The sequence below is a fragment of the Spermophilus citellus genome, assembly GCF_964194105.1.
Source record: "Spermophilus citellus genome assembly, chromosome: 10".
NCBI lineage: Eukaryota > Metazoa > Chordata > Mammalia > Rodentia > Sciuridae > Spermophilus > Spermophilus citellus.
In genome coordinates this window covers 53,418,200-53,442,371 of record NC_138197.1, presented here as the reverse complement: position 1 = coordinate 53,442,371, position 24,172 = coordinate 53,418,200, and the positions used below count along the sequence as shown (strand labels likewise).

General features: G+C 34.7%; 1 protein-coding gene across 3 annotated transcripts in view; it reads right to left on the bottom strand.

Annotated features, from left to right (window-relative positions):
- CCDC91 (coiled-coil domain containing 91) overlaps positions 1–24,172 on the bottom strand; it is a 355,737-nt gene that overhangs the window by 273,296 nt on the left and 58,269 nt on the right. For all 3 annotated transcript variants that reach the window (XM_081309051.1, XM_081309048.1, XM_081309047.1), the window contains one exon: positions 257–300. In XM_081309051.1, coding sequence (XP_081165177.1) covers positions 257–286 — 30 coding nt within the window. In that variant the 5' untranslated portion in view covers positions 287–300. The remainder of the gene's footprint in view (positions 1–256; positions 301–24,172) is intronic.

Sequence of the window (24,172 nt, the reverse complement as noted above, 5' to 3'; positions counted from 1 at the left end):
AGCACTTAATTACCTCAATTTAAATCATTCCTATGGGCAAAACCAAACCTTCAATAATAAATATCAGTTTTGACTTTCAGAGGGATGATACTTTTTAATTTTTCTTGAATTATCTTTTTTTTAATTCCAGGATTATAGTCAAGATGATTAAGAAAATATCATGAATGCCAACAAAAAATAATATATTTTCAAAATAGATTACTGCATTATAACCTTACAAAAGTTAAAACCCCAAAACATAAATAATAATACATACCTCAAAACCACCAAAATCATCATCATCCATTCTTCAAGTGTCACCTGAAAAATATCAAAAGACACTAAAATAAGACCACACACACAGCCATTTATGTCAAAACACTTCCCCAACTTAAATGTACATACATTTTGATTTTTTCCCCCAACTTAAATGTATACACATTTTGATTCTTACAGGAAAACTACTTCTTATGTGTTAAAAAAAAGTTTAAATTATCAATGTATGCATTTTTTAACACCAAAAAAAATGGTAATTGACTTTGACTTTCTGGCAAAATTAGCAATTTCTGTAACTTTTTCAGTAACCATGTATTTTGCCATTTTATGTTCAGACGCCAGGAGTGGAAAAATATTCTTTTACATTTTAATTTTCTTTTCCCAAATTGGCGCTAGGGCTCAATTCAATAATGCTTCCTGCTTTTTGCATCTATTCCTCAGTTGTCTGGCAACATCAGCACAAACGCTAGCTAAGAACAGGACTGTGGTGAATTGTTGGAAATCTGTCCTTCACCACAAAGGTTCTTCCCTCGGTTTCATGGCCGGGCTGATTTAGATTTTCAAAATTGATCAGCATTTTTGAGCTGTGGCCACAATTTTTGGAGCATTTTGATATGTGTATTTTTAGCTGAAACTGCTTTGCACTTTTGGAAAAATGTGGAGCAAGTTACTAGGCTGATCAAGATAAATCAAGTCATGTATTCATTGGAGACTAGGGATGAGAAAAACACAAGCAAATATCCAGATTTCCTCTCTTCCCTAAAGTATGTAAAAGACAAGCAATAGGATAACATATACTTTATTCTGTTCTAAACACATAAAAATGGAAAGATGAACTCATACTAGTATCTGTGCTTAAAAAACAAAATAGCAGGGGCTGGGGATGTGGCTCAAGCAGTAGCGCGCTTGCCTGGCATGCGTGCGGCCCGGGTTCAATCCTCAGCACCACATACAAAGATGTTGTGTCCGCCAAAAACTAAAAAATAAATATTAAAAAAATTCTCTCTCTCTCTCTCTCTCTCTCTCTCTCTCTCTCTTAAAAAAAAAAAAAAACACAAAATAGCAGCTTTACCTAACAAACCATGAAAGAACTAAAAAACCTGAAAAGGTAAAAATAAGTATTAGATGGTCCGCCTTAATATGGAAAAAAAATTTCTTACATAGTTTTTCAAGATATGATTTGGAACTCAAAATTGTGGGTCAGCAGCTGCAAGTGACACTTTGGTCAGTAATACCTGTATTTTTTTTTCTTTCAAAAGTGAATATATTCAAATACTAATTATAGTTTCCTTGACACACTAATACAAGATAGACTTGATTACAGGAAAATAATTCTCTCCCACTTCTCATAAAACAGCTATGGAAATTAAGCCATATGTCAAGTAATAATCCTAAAGGCATTTTCTAAGATTCCTGGCTTTTAGCAGTCATCTGTAGACATGCTCTGTTTGCTCACTGAAATTAGTATTAGTGCCTTTGAAAGGAGAACTTAGAAAATTGTTAAAATAAAAGTTAAAAATGTTAATCTTCATGGATATTTTAATAGGCAAAGCAAATTTGTTTGCATAAAAATTCAGTAGGTAGATAGATTTAAAAGAAAAAGGACATTAAAAGGGCATTGGTATGTGATTTTTGAAAACACCTAAGAGCATTACTCTTAGAACCAGAATATGATAGCATATTGTCACCATTACCACAATTTTTAACAATTGGATGAAAAATTCTAAAAGATGTATTTCTCCAAAAATTAAGCTAAGCAAGGCATCCACATACAGCATTTACAAAATATAAACCAGACTTACAAATTTTTGATGGTGGTTAGTTTGAAATGGAATTTATATTAATTTTGTGTTGCAAGTGAACAGAATCTGTATGATTACTTTTTTCATGAAGAAATTATGAAAGAAGAATTATATGGATACTGAGAATTGACCTAGTCAGACTATAAACACCAAGTTTGTCTTAGCCACATGTATCCCACAAATCTCAAGAGACAATTAAAAGATATTTTTAGCATCTAAAAATGCCATACTCAAATAATATGGTTTCAAAAGAATGGTATTTTTAGAGTAATTCTCTTAGGCGTTCTCATAAATCACATACCAATAAATTATTTGTAAGGTGCCAGAAAATTTGAAAACAAAAACAAATACCCATACAAAACAATCATTTCAGTTTGTTTGGTTATGGTAATGAATCAACTACCATCCTAAGTCTGATTTAGCTCACAAAAGAACATATTAGTAATTCCTGATATTTTCCATATCCCAGCAACTTCTATATACTAAAGGCAAATGACAGATTTCCTCTTCATTTTTTTCAAAGCAATATTGATATATTTCATTTTTAAAAATGTGTCCCTGTTTCTTAGAATATAGTACTAGAGAAGTAAAAATTATTTTAAAGCAATAATCTTTCTCTAATGTAAACATCAAATCCTGCAAGTTTGTTTCTCTTTGAACATTCTGAAGAGTAAGAGGAAAGAAAATTAATAGCATTCATTTGTAATAATCAATTTTACAAAATAAAAAAATTTAAAATTAGTTTTTAAAAGGAAATATTACAAGTGTGGCCTTGTTATAGATTTAGCCACTCCAGTACATTTCAAATATTATTTTATCTAAAATGCATTCCTACAAAACATTTTAGAGTATTTCTGCAACTTAACATGCTAGCCTCTAAAATACAAATATTCTAAGAATGTACCAACACCAAATACGACTTTCATCTAAGTTACAGAATCATAAGCCTGACCAAACAACTAAGAGATCATGTAATTCATTCTTTTGTGTCATGGCAGGAAAAGACATGGAAACTTTGTTATCAGCATGAGAATTTACATTCAAAATTTTCAGAATATCTAGGTTTAACAATTGTCAAAAAGTAAAAAATCATTCACAAGATAATTCAAGAAAATTTTCTAAAATTAAAGGATACTATATACAGATTTAATAGGTCTATCAAGTACCCAAGAAAACAGAAGAAACCCACACCAAGACACAGTAGAGACAAAGATCAGATTCAAGAAGCTCCCCAAGACATAAAATAGGGTTTGTAGAGAGAATGAATGAAATAATGGCATCAGACTTCACAACAGCATCAATGAAAAACAATGGAACAATGCTTTTAAAATTCAAAGGGAAAATGATTTATAACATAGAATTCGATAATTAGCCAAACCAACAAATAACTGAAGAACAAATAAAGTCATATCCCCACCTATAGTCTTGAAACAATTTTTTATTTCCCACTTTCTTAAAAAAGTTATGGCATTAAACCCAAGGAATAAGACAAAAACGAAGACTATGGGGAACTGGGAAATGAGATCCAACTATGGTAAAATGTGAAATGAAAAGGGAATTCTTCCAGAATGATGATGGTAAACTAAATTCCCAAGATACCTATGTCACAGGATCAGAGAACAACCAGTCTAGGTTGAAGCAGATCAGGAAGCTCCTCCAGGATGTATTCAAGCAAATGAAATTAATAGACTATGTCATATGTTTTACCATCATTAATGCAATTTTTTTTAAATGAGGGGAAATTTTAGGGTTGGATTAGTGACAAAAAAAACTAACCAAATGAAAACAGAGAAACCAATATGTTGGACAAGAAAAGTAAACATTATACACTACATTTTCCAGTTGTGAATGGCATTCATATAATCAAAATAATATAAACAATGAATAAGTAATTACATCAAAATTAAAATATAACCATTTGTGAACTATAAAAGGAGATGGAATATGTGCTATGGGGTAGAGCATGTAATAAAAAAGACAACTTCAAGTCCTAACTTTAATATTAGAAAGCTGATGAGTCTGAAGTTGGAAAATAAAATGGTAATAATAATAAGCATATTATGTACAGATGCACTGGTGATGACTAAAATAATTGTCTATACGTGTTAAATATATGGCCACTAGAAGGTAAAAAATGAGGATGTGAAAAAGAAGGGAGAGTACAAAGAGACTTACAAATTTCAACAATGGGTATAAGGAAAGAAATTAAGTACTATGAGCCAACCTACCTATTATTTCCATCAAAATTCTCGGGAAAAAACTCAGTAGGCTTTATGAAATTAACTATAAAAGGAGACATAAGTGCTTTAAAATAACATTTAGTGAATGAATAAATTAGAATTTTTATAATGTTGCCCTCCATTACATTTTCCTGTTACATGTATTTATACAAATTGTAAACTGTATCTCTAGACAACAAAGCTGCTCCAAAACAAAGCAAATTAAAATGAGTATTGGGGGGGGGGGGGGGTTCTAAGAAAAAGACCCTTAGAAAACTGACTTCAAAAAATAATATCTGTCAAGAAGTCATCTATATTATTCACCTTGGGATGCCTAAGTGTCCTTCCAGTTAACACTGTCCACTTAGCATTTATCCAATCTCTATCCCATCTGGAAAACTACTTGCTAACCACCATCCTAAGAATCACAATAATACTTTGCAATCTGATCCTTTTCCATGCTATGTTTCCTAGAAGCAAGAGATAATTTTTTGTTATTGTTTTCTGGGAATGACGTGTCCCGTCCCCCCCCAACACATCCCGCTCGGGCACTTGATTTAAAATTGAATAGCCATTAAGACTGAGATAATAGAAAAGACTAATTGAAGATCTGAACATGAGGCTTATCAGTTCAAGGAAGCTATTTGCCTAGGTTTCTATAAGAAATCTGGGAGCAGTGTAGGGACTTTTTTTTTTTTTTTAACTTCTTTGCACCTTGAACTGAGCAGTTCCTACAACATTGTAAGTTATAGGGGCTCAAGGAATATTCTGAATTAATGCTTTTGGAATAAATGACTGAATGGAAGCAAATGAGTTGTTAATAGTTCCCACATGACTTCCTTTTTCCCTCTTATTTTTCCAGTAAAAACACATTGGGGCTTGGTCAGGAGAAGATCAAGTTGCTAGCACTAAAACAGTTCTACCCATATTAAGGCAAGAGCCTGAAGGTCTAGATCTTAACAGAAATTATTCTACTTCATTCTACTCTCTTCAAGTATCCAGTTATTATTGGGGCTAATGATTAATTTTGAAATTCCTATGCAGTGAATAAAAGAAGTACTGCTATACATTATACTACAAGTGAAACTTTGCCAATGCAGAATATTATCACAAGTCCAAAAAAAATTACTGAAGTATAAATTCATTACTTGAAGAACATTCTATTCATAATTGATCAGAGAGGAAAACATCTCATCCACTAATAATTCTAATAACTAAGATATTTCTTTTTATAATATTCATCTGCACTGCTAACCAAGACTTTTGTGTTTACCAGGAAATTTACACATCCCAAGATAACAACAAAAAAAATAAAAATTATAAAGCACTTACTTTCCAAACTCTTATCCACTTTCCATCCTCTCTGGTTAATTCTCCTACCTCCCCCAATTCTTTAAAGGCAGTCTTTCCACAGGTTGAGAGTTAACTGATTCTATGAAAATATCACCCTTTCAAAGAATGCACGCACTCATGATCTTAATTTTCTGCACAAATTTTCCAGAACTAACCGAATGTCTGGGGTCATATATTCCCAACAGAAAGACTTTTTAAACAAATTTAATTGTTTTCATGTAGTGGTGAGGATCGAACCCAGTGCCTCCTCACACATGCCAGGCAAGTGCTTCACCACTGAGCCACAAACCCAGCCCACCATATAATTTTTTTAATTTTTAAATTTGATTTAATTAGTTTTACATGACAGTAGAATGCATTTATGCACTTTGATATATCATACATAGATGGGATACAATTTCTCATTTTTTCTGAGTGTACATGTTGTAGAATCACATTGGTCATGCAATCATATATCTGTTTTGTTCTACTCTCCTTTCTATTCGAAAATCTCCTCCCCTCCCTTCACTTCCCTTCCCTCTACCTGATCTAAGGTGACACTATTCTTCTCTAGTGTCCCCCACCTTATTGTGAATTAGCATCCACAAATAACCCAATCAATATATGGGCTAAGGAACTGAACAGACACTTCACAGAAGAAAAAATACAATTGATCAACAAATATACGAAAATGTGTTCAACATCTCTAGCAATTAGAGAAATGCAAATCAAAACTACACTATATTTCATCTCACTCTTGTCAGAGTGGCAATCATTAAGAATACAGGCAACATTCTTACTGGAGTGAGATGGTATCTTAGAGTAGTTTTAATTTGCATTTCTCTGATTGCTAGAGATGGTGAGTATTTTTTCATGTATTTGTTGATTGATTGTATATCCTGTTCTGAGAAGTGTCTATTCAGGTCCTTGGCACATTTATAGATTGGGTTATTTATTTTTTTTGTTGTTGTTTAACTTTTTGAGTTCTTTATATACTCAAGAGATTAGAGCTCTATCTGATGTGTGAGGGGTAAAAATTTCAGCCATTATGAAGACAAACAACAAGAAGTGCTGGCGAGGATGCAGGGAAAAAGGTACATTCATACATTGCTGGTGGGACTGCAAATTGGTGCAGCCAATTTGGAAAGCAGTATGGAGATTCCTTGGAAAGATGGGAATGGAACCACCATTCGACCCAGCTATTCCCTTTCTTGGACTATACCCAAAAGACCTAAGAAGAGCATACTACAGGGACACAGCCACATCAATGTGTATAGCAGCACAATTCACAATAGCTAGACTGTGGAACCAACCTAGATGCCCTTAAGTAGATGAATGGATAAAAAATGTGGCATTTATACACAATGGAATATTACTCAGCACTAAAAAATAACAAGATCATCGCATTTGCAGGGAAATGGATGGCAAGAGCAGATTATGCTAAGTGAAGTTAGCCAATCCCTAAAAAACAAATGCCGAATGTCTTCTCTGATATAAGCGGCTTGACTCAAAATGGGATAGGGAGGAAGAGCATGAGAAGAAGATTACCACTAAATAGGGAAGAGAGGTAGGAGGGAAAAGGAGGGAGAAGGGGAATTGCACGGAAGATGGAAGGAGACCCTCATCGTCGTACAGAATACATGTATGACGTTGTGAGGAGAGAAAAAAAAAGAAGTGTGTCACATTAGATTGGGTAGAGGGAAGTGATGGGAGGGGAGGGGAGGGGAAGGGGAGATAGGAAGGACAGCAGAATAAAATAGACATTATTATTGCTGTATGTATATACGTGACTGTATGACCAATGCGATTCTGCAACCTGTACAATCAGAAAAATGAGAAATTATACTCCATTTGATTCAAATGTATGAAATGTCAAGATCATTGTACGGTCATGTGTAACTAATAAAAAATTATATATAAAAAAAAGAATACAGTCAACAATAAATGTTGGCAAGAATATGGGGGAAAAGGTACACTCATACATTGCTGGTGGGACTATAATGTCCAACCACTCTGGAAAGCAGTATGGAGATTCCTCAGAAAACCTGGAATGGAACCACCATTTGATTCAGCTATCCCACTCCTTGGTTTATCCCCAAAGGACTTAAAATCAGTATACTACAGTAATGTAGCCATGTCAATGTTTAATAGCAGCTCAATTCACAATAGCTAAACTATGGAACAAACCTAGGTCTCCTTCAATAGACGAATGAATAAAGAAAATTCAGTGTGTGTGTGTGTGTGTGTATCTCCAATGGAATATTACTCAGTTTTAAACAAGAATCAAATTATGGCATTTGCAGTAATGGATAGAGATAGAGACTAATGACCATTTTTATGTGGCCATTGCCTATTAACTTAAAACTCTCACTATATGAATTATACTTCCATTGGGCAAAATCAGATCTCCTAAGGAAAATCAGGGATAATAAATCTCACTTCCACTTCTTACATTTTACAGGAGGACACAAGCCTCCTCTCAATAATAGGAAATAAAACTGAAGAACTAGTCCACAGAATTCTCTACCTCTTTACTGTTGGCCAAGAAAAAAAAATAATGCTGGTGACTGGATGTGTAAATTTAACTTAATAGAGAACTTGTGAAGGACATTTCAGTCTTAGGTCTAAGCCACATTTACATTAACTATCTAACAATAGAGCCACAATTCTAATTTCTATATGATTCTTATTGCTATTTCTCAATCAATTCAGTATCCAGAATAGCTGTAAAGCAACTGTTAACAGTTCCCCCACTACAACCACCACCAATATCCAATCACTTGTCTTCTGCTGAGAACTATCAGAGAATAATCACTCAACAAACCCTGTTTCTCACCTCCATCTAAATTCATGGTGCTGCCTACCACATCATGTCTCTAGTTAATGCTCTTTCTTTCATTCTCCAAAGAAGCAATTTCAGAGATTGTAAACTCTCCTCAAACTCCCAACAATCACATACTTTATACAAAGATATGAGAAATTGTGCTCTATATGTGTAATAAGAACTGTAATATATCCCGCTGTCGTTCATTTAAAAAAATAAAATCAATTCTTTTAAAAAACCCAACAATCAAAGAAAATGGCCAAACCTCCTACTAAATAGAAAAAACATAAGGTATTTCAAAAAGTCCCTTAAATTTTTGCTATCAAAACTTCTGTAGTCAGCTATCCCACTTTATTTTGCTCACAAAGAAAAAAATAATCCCTAATTCCATCATCTGTATTCTCCGAGGCTTGGCTCTCTCATTTCCCTCCTAAATACTCAACTTCTCCCTCTTATTTGGCTCCTTCCCATCAATACTGAAACATACTCCAGGTTCCATGTCTTTAAAAATGAAACAAAACAAAACAAAAGCAAAAGCAAAACCTTCCTCAACCACCTCTCCTCTAACCACAGCTGACTCAACAGTTCAGCTTCATAGCCATTCTATTCTAAAATCACATGCCTGCAGCCAATACTTCCTTTTCATAAATGCAAGAAGACACTTTCAATTCCTTGTCTTATTTGAACACTAATAGCATCTGACCAAACATTCCTTCTCAAAATACTCTCATTCTGTGATTCACAAAACAACCATATTCTTTCTCTTTTCCTATTTCTCCAAATACTTTTTTCTAGTATCTCTCAATTATTCTTCTAGCTGCCCTTTAAATGCTGGTGTTCCCAACAGCTCCAACCTAGCACTTCTATGCATTTCAGATACTCCTTGAACTATCTGACTCATTCCTGAGTTCTAGATCCATATACCCAAGATACAATTAAATAGTTTTCAATCTAACAGTAACCTCAAATTCAACACAAACTACAATGAACTCAAGATCTCCCTATCATACTCAAGTTTACTCTTCCTCAAAATACCTTATCCCAATAATTGGTACTACCATCTATAACATAGCTGGCCAACACAACAATCTAGATTCATCTTTGCCTCCCTCTTCTCACTCCATTCATAAAATCAATTGTCAAAGCCTGTCTCCTAAATACCATTAGAATCCATCTACTCTTCTCAGTCCCCAATATCTCTCACCCTAATTAATGTCATCATTAACTTTCATTTGATTTAAATCATCAACCTCCAAAACAGTTCTGTTTCCAGTTTCCAGGTCATTCTCCATTCTGCTCCCCAAGTGATGCCTCTAAATACTTCCCATGTTTAAAACTTTATGGATGAAGCCAAAATTCTTTCAATAATTCTATAACCTAGTTGCTGCCATCTTCATATCTGGCATTTCCATAGCCTACAATCATATACAAAGTTGTATTTGAATGGTATGACTTCGGCTAAAACCCTCAACCTTTTTGAACCATTATCCTCATATGTAAAATAAACAGGTTTACTAGATGATTTCTAAGATAGTGCAGTATAAAATCCTTTATATACCTTACTCTGTTATTAATATCAGGTTCATTTCTTCTTCCCAAACAACTTTCTATCCTAAATTTGTTACTCTAGTCAATGCTATTATTATTTTTTCATATATTATGCTGCTAGAATTTTTGTTATGTTATTCATTCTTTTGACTGCTATAGTGTACCACAGTTTATTCAGTGATTTCCTGTCAACAGATGTTTAAATAGTTTATAGGATTTCTGTAATTAAGAAGAGAATTGCTATAAATATTTTTCAACATAACTAATTCTGTATATACACAGAATTTCTCTTGGGTTGTCACCAATAAGAAAGATCAGTGGGTTACAAAGTTTACCTATATTTACTTTCACAAGATAATGGTTGCACAAGTTTAACTTGTGGAAGCAATGTATAAAAGTCCACCATTCTCAACACTTGGTTTTAAATATTCTTTCATAACCCAATCAACAAATGGGCCAAGGACCTGAACAGACAGATACTTCTCATAAGAGGATATACAATCAATCAACAAATATTGTAAAAATTATTTTAAAATTATTTCTAATAATTTATCATCATATTATTTAAATTTTATATGCAGGTGATTATTTTGCATCCAGATAACAACAGTTTTATTTACCCCTTTACAATTCTTATTGTTTAAATTCCTTTTTCTTGTCTTCATACACTGGTCATATCTTCCAATGCAATGTTAAGTACATGAGGTAATGTAGCAGACTATATTTTCCAAAGATGACCTAAAAATATCACCCATCCCACACATTCTTCTAAGAATGAAACACCAATACTTCTCCCACTGAACAGTAGGTTTTCTGTCTCCTCCTCTAATCCAGATAGACTGTTATGACTTTTGTAAGTAGTACAGTAAAAGAAGCATCCTGTAACATTCCCTTGCTAGGTTACCAAAATGCAGTGTACTTCTGTCTTTTGCTCTTGTACTGCTTGCTCTTGGAACCTAGATGCCATGATGCGAGAAAGATCAAACCAGCCCACACAGAGAGACCACATGGAAATGCCACGTGTAAGTTTTCCAACTGACTGCCTAGTTGAATTCCCAGCCAACAGCCAGCATCAAATCACCAGATGTATGAATGAACATAATTCTAGATGACTCCAGCCTCTAGCCATCAAATCACCTCTAGTGATCAAATAATCCCAGATGAGACACTAAAAAGAATAAAGCAATAAAAAGTCTTATTCTGCACTACTGGAGTCCTTGACCCTCACAATACACAAGCATAATAAAATGGTTGTTTTATGCACAAAATTTGGGATGATTTATAAGCAATAATAACTGGAACAGGTGCTAACAAGAATGCCTTTATCATTCCTGATTTCAAAGGAAATCTTTCAAAATTTCCCTGTATAAAAAGACAGTCGGTGACAATTAGTTGGTTGTAATTGGCTAAATATTTCTTAACTGATTGAAGAGTACTTTCTCTTTCTAATTTGCTAAGCATTCTTATCATGAATTTACACTGATTATTTAATGTTTTTTAAAAGCTATTAAAATTATCATGTGGTGTTTTTCTCTTTTAATCTGTTAATGTCATCATTTACCTTAATGGATCATCTAGTATTAAACATCCCTCCATAACTTGGATAAACCAATTTGATAATGATGTTTGTTTTCTTTTAAGGGTAGGTTTCATTTTTTTGCTAATATCTTGTTTGATATCTCTAGATTCACATACATGAGTGAAATACATTTGTAATTTTAATTTCTTAAAATCTTCATTTGGTTTAGATAAAAAGGTTATGCTGGGCTTTCAGAACTACCTGAGAAATTGTTCATATTTTTCTATTTATTAAAAGAAATTGCATCATATGAGAATAATCTATTTCTTAAAAGTCTGGTAGAAACTTGGTTAGCAAATCAACTGGGCTTAATGGGAAGATTCAATTTCTTATAATTAAAGGATGATTCAGACTTTTAATTTCTCCCTCAGTTTTTGTTAATATTTTTCTACAGATGCTATTTTAAAATAGTTGGCATACATTTATTAACACTAGTCTTATTATCTTTTTAATCTCTGATTTATCTTTTTCATTCTACATATACTAAATTCCACGGGTCCATGAACTGTATTATTGAAGTCTTTTATATACTTGATATTTTCTCTTGATCTATCAATAATCACAAGAGGTATAAATTGAATTTTCCCACTATAATAGTAGAAATATCAATTTCTACATAAAACATTGGGGGCCTATATTTTTATTGGAAAGGAAAACAAATATTACATCTTAGAATGAATTTGAGGCAAACTGGGCAATAAGTAAATTTTCTTTAAGTGGCTAAACAAAGTTTAAAAAGCAATTAACAAAAAAAGAAAATGTTTCTGATATAAGACCAGCAGGAAAAGAAATAAAATAAAATAAAATAGTGTACACAATAAATATTTTAAAAACTGGCAACAAGATACCTACAAAAATACATTACTCTACAGTAACATATACCAAATTATCAAAGTGGATGAAATGCCAAAGAATTCAAAAGATGATTTTATAAAAACTCAATAAACACCTGTAATCCAGTGACTTGGGAGGCTGAGGCAGGAGATCACAAGTTTGAGGCCAGCCTTGATAACTTAGATAAGCCCTAGCAACTTAGCAACACCCTGTCTCAGAATAAAAATAAAAAGGGCTGGGGATACACCCTGGGTTTAAACCTCAGTACAAAAAAAAAAAAAAAAAAAGATATCCAAAGAAATACAATTAACAGCTGAATAAATTAAGAAAGGCAGTGTAAAATATGAATGAGCACTTAGAGATTTTGAAAAAGAACCAAAGAGAAACCTTGAAAACGAAAACTCAATAATTCAGATAAAAACTCAGCTAAAAGTCTCAACAATAGACTAGATTAAGAAAAAAAAATCAAAGCCTGAAGACACCTCTCACAAAACAGTACCTTCAGAGAGCAACAGAAATAAATATTCAAATAAATAAAATGAAGAGAATATGTAAGATCTCTAGAACACCATTAAAAGAGCAAGCATCTAAATAACTGGCATAGCGGAGGGAGAAGAGCTACATGCTGAAGGCACAGAAAAAACCTAGTCAGTGAAATAATAGGAGAATATCACATATCTTGGGAAAAACAGACATCCCAGTACAAATATGCATTTAGAACCATAAATAGACCTGATCAGAAAAGAACTTCTCTACAACATATTATAGCTAATCGCCCAAAGTACAGAATAAAGAAAATATACTAAAAGCTGAGAAAAGCATCATAACATATTTAAAAGCCAACCCATTAGAATAAGAGGAGATTTATAAGTGAAAAATCCAAATGCTAGGTCAGCATGGAATTACGTACTGCAAGCCCTGCTACCCAAGATTACTGTAACCAGAAAGGTTACCCATCAGAATCAAAATAAGAAATAGAGACCTTCCAACATAAACATAAACATATATTTCATAATCACTAAACCAGTATTATAGAAAGTAGTTAAGGGAATCCTATACCAAGAAGAGGAAAAAAGATTAACATAATCACAAGAACACATTAATGAATATAAATATCACTAGAAAAATAGACATGCAAATGAGAAATAGGAAAACATCAAACATTATCAATATAGTAAATCATCAAACATCTAAGATGAATAAGACAGGAAGAACACAGAATATTCAAAATAGTTTAAAAGATAATCTACAAACTGACATAATTTACAGATGCATCTCAGAGACTTGAAACAACAAGAATAAATCAAACCCAAAATCAGTAGAGGGAAAAAAATAACAAAGATTGGAAGTGAAATAAAGTTTGAAAGAACAGAAAAAAGGATTAATGACAAAAAGAACTTATTGTTTGAAATGATAAATGAAACTAACCAATCTTTAGATAAAGAGAAAGAAGACTCAAATAAAATAAGAAAAAAAAAGAAATACTACAACATATGCCACTGAAATTCAAAGAATCACTAGGAAATATTTTGAAAAACAAAAATGCCAAAAAGGTGGAAAATGTAGAAGAAACAGACAGATTTCTGGAAACACATGGCCAACCAAAATGGAACCAAAAGAAATTGAACCAAGAATGTAAAAAAATAAATACATAAGTAGATCAATAAAAAGTTATGGGATCAAAGCAGTAATAAAAAGTCTCCAAATCAAGAAAAGCCAGATATATAGATTCAATACCGAATTTTACCAGATTTTTAAGGAAGAAATCACTCAGAAACAGTCAAGAAACTCTTCCAAACTCATTATACAAAGTCAATATTATCCTGCTTCCAAAACATGATAAGGACACAACAAAAAAAGAGACAATTATAGACTATATTCCCTGATGGACATAGATATGAAAATCCTCAACAAAATACTTGCAAATTAAATTCAACAACTCATTAAAAAGATACACCATGATTAGGTTGGTTTCATTCTAGGGATGCAAGGATGGTTCAATATAGGCAAATCAATAAACATATTACAGCACATAAATAGAATTAAGTATAAAAATCACATGATCATCTAAATAAAAGCAGAAGAGCCCTTTCATGAAACTCAGTATCCCATTATGATAAAGTCCTGAATAAATCAGAACATCATAAAACACAATAAAAACTACATATGAAAAACCCATAGCGACATTATACTAAATGAGGGGAAACAAAGCATTTCCACTAAGATCAAGAACAAGACAAGGCTGTCCATTTTCAGCAGTATTATTCAATGTAATCCTATAAATCTTAGCTGGAACAATTAGGCAAGGGAAAGAAAAGGGATAAAAATAGGAAAGGAAGAAGTGAAATTATCACTATTAGCTGATGGTACTCTATAAAGATTCCACCAAAACTCTTAGAACTGAAAAATTCAACAAAGTAGCAGGATATAAAATCAACATACAAACAACAGTAGTTTTTCTACACACCAATAATGAACTTACTGAGAAGGAAATCTAGAAAGCAAACCCATTCACAATAGCCTCAAAAAATAACTAGCCATTAAAACACCTAGGAATAAACCTAACCAAAGATGTGAAAGACCTATACAATGAAAATTACAAAACAGAAAGAAATGAAAGAAAGAAGCTGAAGAAGACACTAGGAAATGGAAATCCCTCCTCTACTTTTAGAACTGGAGAATAAATATCATTAAAATGGCCATACTAGGAGGGGGAGGAGTGGAGCAGGAGGAGTTGCTAACAGGAGGAGTTATAACACGGGAACTTGGTGGCTGCAGCGTGAGCTACAGCTTTGGCAGTGAAGGATAACAAAGAAGAAATAAATTTACAAGCAGCACTTTATTGAAGCCCGCCCGCCGGCGACCGACTGCGCAACTGGGCGGCTACAGATCGCCCACCCTCCTGCAACAGCCCACCCGCTGCCCGAGCGACTGGGCGGCTGGAGACCGCCCGCCTGCTGGCAACTGGGAGCTCAAACCAATGCCGCCATGTTCTCTCTCCTCAACAACCAGAGACAGTCCAGTCCCACCCATCCATTCGAACACCCCGGCAAGGAGCCTGGGGCCCGCCATAGCAGAGAGGTGACGTCACTGGAGCTCGGCCGTCGGAATTCCTTCCCAGCTGAATCCACTTTAGCAGGCATAGTCTACCAACACAAAGGAGAGACAACAGAGATATACAAAACCAAAACAAATCTACAGAAGAGAGCAGAAACACAGCAATTAAATAGAACTGGAAAGTAACATGAACATCATGAAAAAACAAGGGAAAAAAGGAGTACAAACAATACAGGACAAATTAATTCTACAGGAGGACCTAGAAGCATCAGAAACATGGATAGGGAAAGAACTCAAGGCATACCTAACTCAGATAGAAAGGAATATTAGAGAAGACATGAGACAGCAAATCCAAGCAATAAAAGTATATTTTGAAAATGAATTAAACAAACAAATTCAAATGGCAAAGAACGAGCTTTACCAGGAGAGAGAGATCTTAAAAAAAAAAATCAAGCAATAATCCTAGAAATGCAGAAAACTATAAACCAAATTAAAAACTCAAACGAGAATATTACAAATAGACTACATCAAGTAGAAGTCAGAACATCAGGTAATGAAGACAAACTTTATCAACTTGAAAAGAATATAGTCAACACAGAAAAAATGCTTAAATCCCATGAGCAATCTATTCAAGAGATATGGGATGTCATAAAAAAACCAAATTTGAGAGTCATCGGGATAGAAGAAGGCACAGAGATTCAAACCAAAGTAATGGACAACATATTAAATGAAATAATTATAGAAAACTTCCCAGAGATGAAAGATGGAATGGATTGTCAAATCCTGGAAGCCTACAGGACCCCAAACATTCAAAACCACAATAGACCAACTCCAAGACATATACTTATGAAGAAAGCCAACATACAGAACAAGGAGAGAATATAAAAAGCTACGAAAGAAAGGACGCAGATTACATTCAGGGATAAACCAATTAGGTTAACGACTGATTTTTATCACAGACTTTGAAAGTGAGAAGATCCTGGAACAATGTATTTCAAACGCTGAAAAATAATGGATTCCAACCAAGAATACTGTATCCAGCAAAATTAAGCGCCAGATTTGACAATGAAATTAAAATCTTTCACGATAAACAAAAGCTAAAAGAATTCGCAGCCAGAAAACTAGCACTGCAAAGCATTTTGAGCAAAATACTACAAAAAGAGGAATTGAAAAATAGTGCCCAAACCTAACAACAGGAGATATCTCAGTAAAGGGGGAAGAAAATAACCAAAAAGTAAAAACTAGCCAAACTAAAATAAATAAATAAATAAATAAACATGACTGGAAGTACAAATCATATTTCAATTGTAACCTTTAATGTTAATGGCCCAAACTCACCAATCAAGAGATATAGGCTAGTAACCTGGATCAAAAAAACAAATCCAACAATATGCTGCCTTCAGGAGACTCATATGATAGGAAAAGACATACACAGGCTGAAGGTAAAAGGTTGGGAAAAATCATACCACTCACACGGACCTCGGAAGCAAGCAGGAGTGGCCATACTCATATCGAATAAAATCAACTTCAAACGTAAGTTAATCAAAAGGGATAAAGAAGGACACTATATACTGTTAAAAGGAACCATCCACCAACAAGACATAACAATTATCAATTTGTATGCACCAAACAATGGAGCTGCAACGTTCATAAAATAAACACTCCTCAAGTTCAAGAGTCAAATAGACTACGACACAATAATTATGAGTGACTTCAACACACCGCTCTCGCCATTAGACAGATACTCTAGACAAAAACTGAATAAAGAAACTATAGAACTCAACAGCACAATCAATAACCTAGACTTAACTGACATATATGGAATATATCAACCATCATCAAGTGGATACACATCCTTCTCAGCAGCACATGAATCCTACTCAAAGATAGACCATATATTATGCCATAGGGCAACTCTTAGTAAATATAAAGGCGTGGAGACAATACCATGCACCATATCTGATCATAATGGAATGAAACTGGAAACCAATGATAAAAGGAGGAAGGAAAAATCTTACATCACATGGAAAATGAACAATATGTTACTGAATGATCAATGGTTTACAGACGACATAAAGGAGGAGATAAAAAAATTCTTAGAGACAAATGACAATACAAACACAACATACCAGAATCTATGGGACACAATGAAAGCAGTTTTAAGAGGGAAATTCATTTCTTGGAGTTCTTTCCTCAAAAAAAGAAAAAACCAACAAATACATGAACTCACACTACACCTCAAAAACCTAGAAAAGGAAGAGCAAAACAGCAGCAAATGTAGTAGAAGACAAGAAATAATTAAAATTAGAGCAGAAATCAACGAAATTGAAAAAAAAACCAATGAAAAAATTGATAAAACTAAATGTTGGTTTTCTGAAAAAATAAATAAGATCGACAGGCCCTTAGCCATGCTAACGAAGAGAAGAAGAGAGAGAATTCAAATTACTAACATACGGGATGAAAAAGGCAATATCACAACAGACACTACAGAAACACATAAGATTTTTTTCCAACATGGCGGCGGGCGCAGAGAGATCAAGTCTCTGACCTCTTCAGCTGTGCGGGCATAGGGAGTCGTAAACAATCAAAATTCTGTGTACTCAGGATCACTAGGCAATGCTGAACTGATGTGGATCTAGGGCGATCAGTCTGGGCCTTTCAGAACACACACTGAGCCCGGATCGGCTGAATTCAAGCTCCCGTTCGCCTACTTCCTGCAGACAAACAGCTGTGACTCAGCACTAATCCATCCAGCTGAAACAACTGGTCGGCCCTTCTGTTCCTATGGAGGTAAATGCCAACCGAGCCTTCATAGGTAGTGGCCACAGGTTTGAAACGGGGCTTGGGAGAGACAATAAGGACCAACCCGTTGCATTGGTCACCCGGCAAAGGGAAACGAACTGTCGCCATTTGCAAGAGATACCACCATGGCAGAGAACTGACGTCACCAGACTGCGGTGGAGGAGATAACTTCATTGAAACCTGCAGCTACAGGTGTGTAATTCCCTAGCCTTCCCTCTCTACACATCGGGGAAACCTTAAGGGCCCCTCCCAGCTCTCCCGTAAGGTCCCCTCCCAGCTCTCCCGTGAGCCAGACCCAGGGAATCAGAGGTGGTGCAGGACCGTGGCTCGGAACTCCCGGCTACTGCTCTCACCAGGGCTGACAACTGAGGTCTCTTGTACCAGTTACTGGGGGCGTGGCTACCGGAGAGCAAGTAAAATTCACTGAGGATTCTCAGCCCCAAGCTCTATAAACTTAGGGTCTGAGGGAATGGCAAACAGGGAGAGTGTGCCCAGTCGTCCATTAAAACAGGGCTCCCGGGAGCAGCAGACCTGGCGTGTAGCCAGTTTTCTGATGAGTGGCACCCGTGAGAGGGGCCTGGCTAGAGGAAAAGTGGGGAAGTGAATAGACACAAGAGGAGGCCCTAGGCACTCAGGATTGGAGACTCGCCCAGTCTGGGAGGAGGAGCTGCTGTACAGTGATTGGTTCCTGTGTATTGACAGGAGAAACTTGACCTGGTGGGCACAGCGCCACCTACTGGTAGAGAAGTTAATCAAACTCTAAGACTGCATTTGTTAGGATTTTTTTTTCTCTTTTTTTTTTTTTGATTTGGGTTTTTTCTTTCATTTTCATTTCTTGTTGTTTTTTAAATTTTTTTACAATTTTTTTAAAATTTTTTTCTTCTAATTTTAATTTTATTTTTTTTATTATTTTTTTTAATTTTTTTTTCTTTTTTTTATTTCCTATTATTTTTTCTTCTTTTGTCTTTTCATTTCTTTTCAATTTTCTTTTTGCACCTTCCTTGAATTCTACCTGCTTACTCTCATTCTCTTTAGTGACTTCTTCCCTTCCCTTCTAATACCTTCCTCCCAAGCATCAAATAAATTTATAGGAGTAAACAGTAACTCAGCAGTCAAACAGAACAAGAAGTAACATGAGCAACTTGAAAAAGCAAGGAAGAAAAGGAGTACAAACAATGCAGGACAGCCTAAATATTCAGGAGGACCTAGAGTCATCAGAAAAATGGTCATATAAAGAACTCAAGGAACACCTTAGACAGATGGAATGGAACCTTAAAGAGGATACAAGACAGCAAATTCAAGCAGCAAAAGAACACATTGAGAATGAATTACATAAACAGATAAAAGAAGAAGTTAAGCATCTTTATCAGGAGATAGAGATTATAAAAAATAATCAAACAATAATTGTAGAAATGAAGGAAACGATAAACCAAATTAAAAACTCAATTGAGAGTATCACTAACAGAGTGGAGCAAGTAGAAGCCAGAACGTCAGATAATGAAGACAAAATATATCATCTTGAAAACAGTCTAGCCAACTCAGAAAGGCTGGTAAAAAAATCACGAGAAAAACATCCAAGAGTTATGGGATAACATAAAAAAACCAAACTTACGAGTCATCGGGATAGGAGAAGGTACAGAGATTCAAACCAAGGGAATGAGTAACCTGCTGAATGAAATAATTACAGAAAACTTTCCAGAAATAAAAAAGGAAACAGATATACAAATTGAAGATGCATACAGGACACCGAGCACAAAAAATCACAGTAGACCAACGCCAAGACACATTGTTATGAAGATATCCAATATACAGAACAAAGAGAAAATATTAAAAGCTACAAGAGAAAGGAGGCAGATTACATTCAGGGGTAAAGCAATAAGGTTAACAACAGATTTTTCATGACAGACTCTGAAAGCAAGAAGGTCATAGAACAATGTATTTCAAACACTGAAAGACAATGGATGCCAACCAAGAATTCTGTATCCAGCGAAATTAAGCTTCAGGTATGACAACGAAATAAAAATCTTTCATGATAAAGAAAAGTTAAAATAATTTGCAGCCAGAAAACCAGCATTGCTAAGCATTTTGAGCAAAACACTACACGAGGAAGAAATGAAAAACAAAAATCAAAACGATCAGTGGGAAGTGCCTTGGTAAAGACAAAGGGCGAGGGGAAAGATAATCATGGAGAAACAAACTAATTTTTTTTAAAAAAGGATAAATAATCAAACACGGCTGGAAGTACAAACCATATATCAATAGTAACTCTGAATGTTAATGGCTTAAACTCTCCAATAAAGCGACATAGGCTGGTATCATGAATTAAAAAAACAAATCCAACAATATGCTGCCTCCAGGAGACACATCTGATTGGAAAAGACATACACAGGCTGAAGGTAAAAGGATGGGAAAAAATACACCACGCACACGGTCCTCGTAAGCAAGCAGGGGTGGCCATCCTCATATCGAATAAAATCGACTTCAAGACTAAGTTAATCAAAAGGGATAAGGAGGGACATTATATACTGTTAAAAGGAACCATTCACCAACAAGACATAACAATTATCAATATTTATGCACCAAATAATGGTGCTGCCACATTCATAAAACAAATTCTCCTCAAGTTCAAGAATCAAATAGACCACAACAAAATAATTATGGGTGACTTCAACACACCTCTCTCACCATTGGACAGATCCTCCAAACAAAAGTTGAATAAAGAAACTATAGAACTCAATATCACAATCAATAACCTAGACTTAACTGACATATATAGAATATACCAACCATCATCAAATGGATATACTTTTTTCTCAGCAGCACATGGATCCTTCTCAAAAATAGACCATATATTATGCCATAGGGCAACCCTCAGTAAATATAAAGGGGTGGAGATAATACCTTGAATTTTATCTGATCATAATGGAATGAAACTGGAAATCAATGATAAAAGAAGGAAGTAAAAATCCTACATCACATGGAAAATGAACAATATGTTACTGAATGATCAATGGGTTACAGAAGACATAAAGGAGGAAATCAAAAAATTCTTAGAGAGAAATGAAAATACAGACACAACATATCGGAATCTATGGGACACAATGAAAGCAGTTTTAAGAGGAAAATTCATCGCCTGGTGGTCATTCCTCAAAAAAAGAAAAAACCAACAAATAAATGAGCTCACACTTCATCTCAAAGCCCTAGAAAAGGAAGAGCAAAACAACAGCAAATGTAGCAGAAGGCAAGAAATAATTAAAATCAGAGCGGAAATCAATGAAATTGAAACAAAAAAAACTATTGAAAAATTAAAAAAAGTAAAAGTTGGTTCTTCGAAAAAATAAATAAGATCGACAGACCTTTAGCCATGCTAACGAAGAGCAGAAGAGAGAGAACTCAAATTACTAACATACGGGATGAAAAAGGCAATATCACAACAGATGCTACAGAAATACAGAAGACAATTAGAAATTATTTTGAAAACCTATATTCCAATAAAATAGAAGATAGTGAAGACATCGATAAATTTCTTAAGTCATATAATTTCCCCAGACTGAGTTAGGAGGATACACACAATTTGAACAGTCCAATACAAATGGATGAAATTGAAGAAGCAATCAAAAGACTACCAACCAAGAAAAGCCCAGGACTAGATGGGAATACAGCGGAGTTTTACAAAACCTTTAAAGAAGAATTAATACCAATACTTTTCAAGTTATTTCAGGAAATAGAAAAAGAGGGAGCTCTTCCAAATTCATTCTATGAGGCCAACATCACCCTGATTCCGAAACCAGACAAAGACACCTCAAAGAAAGAAAACTACAGACCAATATCTCCAATGAACCTAGATGCAAAAATCCTCAATAAAATTCTGGCGAATCGAATACAAAAACACATCAAAAAAATTGTGCACCATGATCAAGTAGGATTCATCCCTGGGATGCAAGGATGGTTCAATATACGGAAATCAATAAATGTTATTCACCACATGAATAGACTTAAAGATAAGAACCATATGATCATCTCAATATACGCAGAGAAAGCATTCGACAAAGTACAGCATCCCTTTATGTTCAAAACTTTAGAAAAACTAAGGATAACAGGAACTTCCCTTGACATTGTAAAAGCTATCTATGCTAAGCCTCAGGCTAGCATCATTCTGAATGGACAAAAGTTGAAGGCATTCCCTCTAAAATCTGGAACAAGACAGGGATGCCCTCTCTCACCACTTCTATTTAATTTAGTCCTTAAAATACTAGCCAGAGCAATTAGACAGACAAAAGAAATTAAAGGCACAAAAATAGGAAAAGAAGTACTTAAATTATCACTATTTGCAGACGACATGATCCTATACCTAGAAGACCCAAAAGGATCTACAAAGAAACTACTAGAACTAATAAATGAATTCAGCAAAGTGGCAGGATATAAAATCAACACGCATAAATCAAAGGCATTTCTGTATATCAGTGACAAAACTCCTGAAATGGAAATGAGGAAAAACACTCCATTCACAATATCCTCAAAAAAATAAAATACTTGGGAATCAACCTAACAAAAGAGATGAAAGATTTATACAATGAAAACTACAGAACCCTAAAGAGAAAAGTAGAAGAAGATCTTAGAAGATGGAAAGATATACCCTGTTCATGGATAGGCAGAACTAACATCATCAAAATGGCGATATTACCAAAAGTTCTCTATAGGTATAATGCGATACCAATCAAAATCCCAACAGCATTTCTTGTAGAAATAGATAAAGCAATCATGAAATTCATGTGAAAAAATAAAAGACCCAGAATAGCAAAAGCAATTATAAGCAGGAAGTGTGAATCAAGCAGCATAACAATACCAGATTTCAACCTATGTTACAGAGCAATAGTGACAAAAACAGCATGGTACTGGTACCAAAACAGGCGGGTGGACCAATGGTATAGAATAGAGGACACAGAGACTAATGCACAAAGTTACAACTATCTTATATTTGATAAAGGGGCTAAAAGCATGCAATGGAGGAAGGATAGCATCTTCAACAAATGGTGTTGGGAAAACTGGAAATCCATATGCAACAAAATGAAATTGAATCCCTTTCTCTCGCCATGCACAAAAGTTAACTCAAAATGGATCAAGGAGCTTGATATCAAATCAGAGACTCTGCGTCTGATAGAAGAAAAAGTTGGCTCCGATCTACATATTGTGGGGTTGGGCTCCAAATTCCTTAATAGGACACCCATAGCACAAGAGTTAATAACAAGAATAAACAAATGGGACTTACTTAAACTAAAAAGTTTTTTCTCAGCAAGAGAAACAATAAGAGAGGTAAATAGGGAGCCTACATCCTGGGAACAAATTTTTACTCCTCACACTACAGATAGAGCCCTAATATCCAGAGTATACAAAGAACTCAAAAAATTAGACAATAAGATAACAAATAACCCAATCAACAAATGGGCCAAGGGCCTGAACAGACACTTCTCAGAGGAGGACATACAATCAATCAACAAGTACATGAAAAAATGCTCTCCATCTCTAGCAGTCAGAGAAATGCAAATCAAAACCACCCTAAGATACCATCTCACTCCAGTAAGATTGGCAGCCATTATGAAGTCAAACAACAACAAGTGCTGGCAAGGATGTGGAGAAAAGGGTACACTTGTACATTGTTGGTGGGACTGCAAATTGATGTGGCCAATTTGGAAAGCAGTATGGAGATTCCTGGGAAAGCTGGGAATGGAACCACCATTTGACCCTGCTATTGCCCTTCTTGGACTATTCCCTGAAGACCTTAAAAAAGCATGCTACAGGGATACTGACACATCGATGTTCATAGCAGCACAATTCACAATAACTAGACTGTGGAACCAACCCAGATGCCCTTCAATAGATGAATGGATAAAAAAAACGTGGCATCTATACACAATGGAGT